Source organism: Hylobates moloch, unplaced genomic scaffold (assembly GCF_009828535.3).
Source record: "Hylobates moloch isolate HMO894 unplaced genomic scaffold, HMol_V3 SCAFFOLD_6, whole genome shotgun sequence".
Taxonomy (NCBI): domain Eukaryota; kingdom Metazoa; phylum Chordata; class Mammalia; order Primates; family Hylobatidae; genus Hylobates; species Hylobates moloch.
Genome location: NW_026652281.1, coordinates 145,646,294 through 145,654,746, shown reverse-complemented (window position 1 = coordinate 145,654,746; position 8,453 = coordinate 145,646,294). Strand labels below are relative to the sequence as shown.

Below are 8,453 nucleotides of genomic sequence, written 5' to 3'. Positions count from 1 at the left end.
CCCTTCAGTTCCAAGGGGACGTTTAAAAGCTTTTATTAGCAATTCCCCAGCTCTCTTTCCTCTGCCCTAGGGATGGAGGGAGCATGTGTGAAAATGGGGCCCTGGGGAGTTGGGGACATGAGTGATTAGAAGGACCACAGCTCCCAGGCTACTGCTTGATGGGCCCCTTACACCAGCCGGTTTAAGGCCACTGGGATTTGGGGGTTGATTGTTACTGCAGCAAAACTTAGCCTGGCATCACCATACAGATAGGTGCCGTTTCTTTATGCAGTTTAATAGAAAAACAACAAAACAAAACACGCACAAAGAAAACACATAGAAAATAATAGCAAACACAACACAGGCTTGGGAGATGGCAGGCGAGCCTGAGCTGGGTGCTACTTGCTGCTGCTCTTGGGAAGAGGCCGGTAGACCCCGACCACCACAGCGTGGTCCCTCTCATAGGGCTCCAGGGTCAGCTGCTCTTGAGGCTTCAAGTTCTCCTGCTGCAACTTCCTCACCTCAGAAGCAAACACAGCCTCGGCGGATGCGGTGGAGTCGATGCAGTTGGCCTTGATGGAGATGAGAAAGTGGCCCCCGTTGCGCAGGAAGGTGTGGGCGTTCAGGGCCACGATGCGGGACTGGTCGGGCTGGGCCACGTCGGCGAAGATCACGTCCACCATCCCAATGAGCATGCGGTACTTGAGCGGGTGCCGCGCGTCCTCCAGGACCGGGATGATGTTGGTGCGCTTCTTGGCCACATTGACCAGATCGCGGCCAGCGCGGTGGGAGAACTCGACGGCGTAGACCAGGCCGTCTGGGCCGATGATGTCGGAGACATGGGAGACGGTGGTGCCCGACGCGGCGCCCAGGTACAGCACCTTGGACTTGGGCTTGATGTGGATCTGGTCTACCCCGCCCAGGATGGCCGCGGCCAGCTTGGAGCGGAACGGGTTCCACGTGCGGTACTCCTGCTTCACGCCTCCCTCGGTCACCGTGACGCGCCTCTCGCCGTACACCGACTGGCCCGGCACCATGTTCAGCGTGACCAGTGCGTCCTCCGCCCCGCGGTAGATGAAGACGCCCTCGTGCCGGTGCGGCTCCACAGACACCACCATGGCGCCCTTCCTGCGGCGGCTCTTGCTCTTGGCCACGCCGCCCCGCCGCTGTCCGCCGCCGCCGCGATCCTTGCCGTCGCCGCCGCCGCCGCCGCGCCCCCGGCCCCGGCCGCCTCCGCCGAAGCCGCGCGCCCGAGCTCCGAAGCCGCCCTTGCCCCCCCCCCAGCTACGTGCCTTGACGGAAGATCGGACCCCGCCGCCCTTGCCCGCGCCGCCGCCGGCGCCTCGGCCCCCGCCCCAGCCGCCCCAGCCGCCGCCCCCGCGGCCGCCCCCACCGCCCCCGCGCGAGCTCGCCGCCGACTTCATGGCGCGCCCCGGGGCGGGTGCCGCGGGTTACCGGTGCCTCGGGGCGGGTGTCGGGGGCTCCGGTGGCTCTTGGTGGTCGTCCCGGCGGCTGTCCGCGGGGTTAGCGGCGGCGAGCGGCAGGGGCGGGACCGGCTCTACCGCAGTCCTCGCATCCCGGAGCCGCCCCTTGACGCAGCGGCTGTGGCGCTATTGCATCACACCCGTCCCCGCGACCCTGCGGCCCGGAAGCCCCGCTTCCCATCCCGCGTGCTGACGCAGCCTGCTCCTCTTCGCTCACCCTGCCCCTTCCCCATCTCCCGCCTTCCCAGGGACCCCTGGCACTTCCCTGGGCCACAGGGACGGGGGCGTCTCTGCTGCAGGAGAGCAGGAGAGGTGGAGGTAAGCATCAGCGTCGGTCCTGGCTGTGCCACCAGTTCTGGGAATATTGATCAGCAAGGAAGTGTTGATTCTTCAGTGTGAATGGGGATACACAGACAGCCAAAATGTCATGTTCATCCTCGAAGTCTGGTCTATTCTTCAAAATCACACTGTCAATCTGCAGAATTTTCTTGAGGAAAGAAAGAAAGAAAGAGAAAAAGAAAGAGAAAGAAAAGAGAGGGAGAGGAGAAGAAAAGAAAAGAAGAATTGGGGAGCACCAAGGGCAGCAACGAGAAGAAAAAAAAAAGAAAAGAACAGAAAGAAAATAAAAGAATAACTGGGCACCACCAATGGCCCCAAGGCCGTAACGCAGAGGCGTCAGCGTTTGGTCAGCACCAGGGACAGCGACAGCAGTTGGGGCCGTTTTGGCGGCTGCTGGGGGCTTTGGGACCCACGCAAGAGCTGGGGAAAGCAGGGTAGGTGGTGAAACAACAGGCCAGCCTCCCGTTAGTTGAAGTAAGTGTGTACTCGAGAGAGAGAGGGAGAGGGAGAGAGAGAGCCAGCGTACCAGAAGATCGGAGCATTTACTGAACAACTGGTATGTGCAGTATGACTTTCGTTCCATCCTGGACCACAGCTCTTTCCGTCTCATACTCATGGACGGCAGTGCCAGGTCTGATTTTCCCTGAGGACTGGAGTGTCTCCTTAATGGGGACCAGAGTTTTATACACTGGAATGTGAACAAGGGATCAGTGAGCGAAATGTATGATTCCTGAGGTTGAATGGTTCACATAAAATACTCTACTTAGAGGTTTCCATTCTTGCTATAAGTTGAATATTTTCCAAAATGATGAACTACACTTGGTGTCTGTGAGGGTTAATTTTATGTGTCAACTTTACTGGGCCGTGGGATGCCCAGATATTTGGTCAAATAGTATTCTGAGTGTTTCTGTGAGGGTGTTTTTAGATGAGATTAACATTTAAATTGGTATATTGAGTAAAGCTGATTGCCGTCTATGATGTGGCTGGGCCTCATCTAATCAGTTGAAGGCAGAAATAAAACAAAATGCTGACCTTCCCCAAGGAAGAGAGAATTCTCCTGCCCAGTGGCCTTTCAACTGGCACATCAGCTCTTTCTGCCTGACAACCTTTGGACCGGGACATTGGCCCTGCAGATTTTGGACCTGCTGGTCTCCATAATCACATGAGCCAATATATATCCTATATACACACATATATATATATCCTACAGGTCTGTGTCTTTGGAGAACCTTGAATAATAGAGATCCTGAGACAAAGCCTTGAGTCTAAGTGGTTTGTGAGGTGATCCCAGGAAGCACATGTTGGGGGGAAAAAATGAAATAGAGAAGATAGAAAGGTTAAGAAAGAACTGGGCACAGTGCCTCACGTAATCCCAGCAATTTGGGAGGCCAAGGTGGGAGGACTGATTGAGCCCACGAGTTCAAGACCAGTCCTAGCAAGATAGCAAGACCCTGTCTCTACAAAAATAAAAAAAACTTAGCCAGGGGTCATGGTGTGTACCTGTAGTCCCAACTACTGAGGAGGCTGAGCTGGAGGGGTCGCTTGAGCCTGGGAGATCAAGGCTGCAGTGAGCTGTCCTCACACCACTACACTCCAGCTTAGGTGACAGAGCGAGACCCTGTCTCGAAACAAAAAAAAAAAAAAAAGAGGGTAAATTAATGAGTAGATGACCACAGTGGACAATGGGAGCTCAATTGCTCTGAGTATTCTCTGAGAAACTGTGTGGAAGGCATCTCAGAATTGTTCTACTGCAGGTTGGAGGCTGGGGCATTAATCCACTGTCTTAATTTGTTTCTATACCTGAGACTGGGTAATTTATAAAGAAAAGGGCTTTATTTTTTATTTTTTTATTCTAAGATAGGGTCTCACTCTTGTCACCCAGGCTGAGTGCAGTGGCACAATCTTGGCTATTGCAGCCTTCATCTCCCAGGCTCAAGCAATTCTTCCACCTCAGCCTCCTGAGCAGTTGGGACTACAGGTGTGTGCCACCACACCAGGCTAAATTTTTTATTCTTTATAGAGATGGAGCCTCACTATGTTGCCTAGGCTTGTCTCAAACTCCTGGACTCAAGCAATTCTCCTGTTTCAGTCTCCTAAAGTGCTGGGATTGCAGGTATGAGCCACAGTGGCCAGCCAGGTTTCTTTCTATATAGGTATAAACCATCATGCCTGGCAATTTTTTTTTTTTTTTTTTTTTTTTACTTTTTGTACAGATGAGACCTCATTATGTTGCCCAAGCTGGTCTCCAACTCCTGGCCTCAAGCCATCCTCCTGCCTCAGCCTCCTGAGTTGCTGGAATTCTAGGCACAAGCCTGCACACTTGGCACCATATATACTTTTGTTTACAATTGACTTGTTATTCCATAAGATGTGCCCTAAATAATGATCATAACTACATCTGTGACTAGGCCTCAGTAGTAGACATAGTGCACATCAGTCATTCCCATAGACTTAAAAAATGCATGAGGAATTTTGCTTATTTTCTCACACAACCATTCCAACAAATTGCCCAAGGATTAACTAGCCATGATTGATGTGAAACCAGAGGTAATGCTCTATAACCCCATCCCCATTCTCATTATACTTTAAGCATCCATACATGAAGAAATTTAACTTGTTTTCTCTAAGCCATGGTCCACCTCCAAAGGTGACTGACTCTAGGGATCTGATCTCCACCCCAGTGACAGGTGCAGGTATATTTGCTCAAGAGGAGTTGGGCTATGATGCAGTAACATAGAACTCCAACATCTCAATGTATTAATACAACTGTGTTTATTTCTTATGTTTTATGTTCACTGAGAGTCAGTGGGAGGTTTGCACCACACAGCCACTGAAGAACTCAGGCCCCAACATCTTATGGCTGCAACATGGGAAAAAAGAGGGTCTCCACTGTACCGCTGAAGAATAGAGTGCAGAGAACTCCCAACCTTTTTGTATGTTTAGTCCGGACTTTGACACAATCATTTCTACTCACCACGGATTGCAGCCTTGATCTCCCAGGCTAAAGCAATTCTCCCACTTCAGCCTCCTGGCTGATGACTGGCCAAAGCCAGTCACTTGCCCTAGCTGAAAGGCAGCTGAGAGATGTGGGTGCCATAATTGGGGAACAGTAAATGCTTTTACCTAGGTGTCTACTGCACACTGCCAGCTGGCACACCTGGATCAGTGTACCCAACACAAACACCTCAGGAGAAATTTACTGTTTGGCATGTATATATTTAAATTTACTCAACAAGACAAAATGTAATACCTCCTTCCTAACACATGACTAAAACTCAGAATCACAGTCAACTCCCAATAATATATCTCATATAGCTGGTTAATTAATTAGAAAAAGGGAATCTTCTCCCTTTTTCTAGCCTCTGGGCCTTGGAGAGTAGCTAAAATCCCTTATTTGGGATGTGATTACTGTTTGGCCATTACCTCTGCTGGAGGACACTTCGTCTCTTGGTGACCCAGACTCTCACTCCATTCCCCACTGTAGAATTAGTGGCTGCCATTTAGGAAATGCTCAAAAAGCTTAGCTGGACTACTTTTGCAAAGGTCTTCTTTCCATAAGACACCTTAAAAATTCTCTGTAATTCTTCATTTTATAGAATAAGAATCTGAGATTTGGGCTGGGTGCAGTGGCTCACGCCTGTAATCCTAGCACTTTGGGAGGCTGAGGTGGGTGGATCACTTGAGCTCAGGAGTTCGGGACCAACCAGGAAAACAGAGTGAGACCCCCACCTCAATATGTAAAAAAAAATTCTGGCCGGGTGTGGTGGCTCATGCCTGTAATCCCAGCACTTTGGGAAGCCGAGGCAGGCAGATCACAAGGTCAGGAGATCGAGACCATCCTGGCTAACAAGGTGAAACCCCGTCTCTACTAAAAATACAAAAAAATTAGCTGGGTGTGGTGGCGTGCACCTGTAGTCCCAGCTGCTGGGGAGGGTGAGGCAGGAGAATGGCGTGAACCTGGGAGGCGGAGCTTGCAGTGAGCCAAGATCGCGCCACTGCACTCCAGCCTGGGTGACAGAGTGAGAAACCATCTCAAAAAAAAAAAAAAAAAAAAATATATATATATATATATATATACACACACACACATATACTATCAAAGTCCTACAAACAATCTAAAATCCCCACAAAAATTACAGTCAGTCTAACTGTGCTCCCCTTCAATCCATTACGTTTTATAAGCACCATGTATATTTATGTAATTCAACTGGTATGAAAATGCAAAGCAAACCAAACAACAAAGCAAAAAATTGGTTTACTTTAGATGACCCCGTGTACTCTCATTAACCAGTGAAATTTCTATAATGCGACCAAGTATTTTTTCGATTTGTACAAATGTATGGGGTACATGAGAAGTTTTGCTACATGTATAAGGCACAGTGATCAAGTCAGGGTATTTAAAGTATCCATCATGAGAGTACAGTACATTTTTATTAAGTATCATCACCCTGCTCAGTTATCAAGCATTGAATTTGTTCCTCTTATCTTACCGTATGTTTGTACCTTTTTCTTTTTCTTTTTTTTTTTTTTTGAGGTGGAGTCTCCCTCTGTCACCCAGGCTGGAGTGCAGTGGTGTGATTTCAGCTCACTGCAACCTCCTCCTCCCAGGTTCAAGCGATTTTTGTGCCTCAGGCTCCACAAGTAGGTGGGATTACAGGCACATGCCACCATGCCTGGCTTTTTTTTTTTTTTTTGTATTTTCAGGAGAGATGGGGTTTTGCCATGTTGTCCAGGCTGGTCTCGAACTCCTAACCTCAGGTGATCCACCCATCTCACCCTCCCAAAGTGCTGGGATTACAGGTGTGAGCCACCTCAACAGGCCGGTATGTTTTTACCTTTTAACCCACTTCTCTTCATCTTCCCAGTCTCTGTTACCTGTTTTTCCACTCTCTACCTCCATGTGATCAAATTTTTTGGCTTCCAGCCAGGTGCGGTGGCTCACGTCTGTAATCTCAGCAGTTTGGGAGGCTGAAGCAGGTGATCACTTGAGCCCAGGAGTTCAAGACCAGCCTGGGCAACATGGCAAAACCCCATCTATACCAAAAATACAAAAATTAGCCAGGTATGGTGGCATATGCCTCTAGCCCCAGCTACTCAGGAGGCTGAGGTGGGAGGATCGCTTGAGCCCGGGAGATGGAGGTTGCAGTGAGCTATGATGATCATGCCACTGCACTCCAGCCTGGGCAACAGAGCTAGACCCTGTTTCAAAAAAAAATTGTTTTTTAGCTCCCAAATATATGTGAGAACATGTGATAGTTGTCTGTTTGTGCCTGGCTCGTTGCACTTAAGATAATCACCTCCATCAACTGAGTATTACTTAGCCAATTTTCTAGAAAGGTTAATAATGGCCATTTTGGGCTGACATTGGCCAAGAAGCAAAATCAAAAATGATGAGAAAATTAGCATAAAGTTGTAGATGCATATTAACTTCTCTGTACCATTTATGCCTTAGTTTAAATCTGCTTTTAAAATTTATTTGAATAAGTGTGGGCTAGGTGCGGTGCAGTGGTTCACGCCTGTAATCTCAACACTTTGGGAGGCTGAGGTGGGAGGATCACTTGAGGTCAGGAGTTCAAGACCAGCCTGGCCAACATGGTGAAACCCTGTCTCTACAACAATACAAAAATTAGTTAGGCATGCTCACTTTGTCACCCAGGCTAGGGGGCACCAGCATGATCACAGCTCCCTGTGACCTCTGCCTCCCAGGCTCAAGCGATCCTCCCACCTTAGCCTCCAGAGTGGCTGGGACTACAGGCATCCTGAATAGGTAGATGTGGTAAGAGTGGATAACTTTGTTTCTGATCTATTGAGATGTTCACGTGGGGTATTTATTTCCCTCTTCAGTTTATTAATATGATGTATTACTGTGATCTTTTGTTTTTGAGACAGGGCCATGCTTTGTTGCCCAGGCTAGAGTGCAGTGGCTCAGGCTCAGCTCACCGCAATCTCTGCTTCCCAGGTTCAAGCAATTCTCATGCCTCAGCCACCCCAATAGCTGGGATTACAGGTGCACACCACCACGCCCGGCTAATTTTTGCTTTTTTTTTTTTTTGAGACAGAGCCTCACTCTGTCGCCCAGGCTGGAGCGCAGTGGCGTGATCTCGGCTCACTGCAAGCTCTGCCTCCCGGGTTCACGTCATTCTCTTGCCTCAGCCTCCCCAGCAGCTGGGACTACAGGCACCCGCCATCGCGCCTGGCCAATTTTTTGTATTTTTAGTAGAGACAGGGTTTCACTGTGGTCTTGATCTCCTGACCTCGTGATCCGCCTGCCTCAGCCTCCCAAAGTGCTGGGATTACAGGCATGAGCCACTGCGCCTGGCCAATTTTTGCATTTCTTTGTTGACATGGGATTTCACCACATTGGCCAGGCTGGTTTCAAACTCCTGACCTCAATCAGTCCACCTGCCTCTGCTGCCCAAAGTGCTGGGATTACAGGTGTGAGCCACTGTGCCACCCTGCGATTTTACTTCATATGATGAATCACCTTTACATTTCTCAGATAAATCCCACTTGGTCATATGTATAGTGCTTTTAGTATTTTGCAGAATTCAATTTGCTACTATTGAGAGTTTTTTGTATCTACGTGATAATTGATCTGAAGTTGTCTTATTTTATGATGCTTTTGGTTTGAATATTGGGGTAATAATATCC

General features: G+C 49.2%; 1 protein-coding gene across 1 annotated transcript; it reads right to left on the bottom strand.

The window, feature by feature from the left end:
• Positions 1-253: 253 nt before the first annotated feature.
• FBLL1 (fibrillarin like 1) lies at positions 254-1,586 on the bottom strand. Its single transcript, XM_032158589.2, has one exon. It carries the CDS (start codon positions 1,401-1,403, stop codon positions 378-380), a length of 1,026 nt encoding a protein of 341 aa, XP_032014480.1. The 5' UTR covers positions 1,404-1,586; the 3' UTR covers positions 254-377.
• Between the last annotated feature and the right edge of the window lie 6,867 nt (positions 1,587-8,453).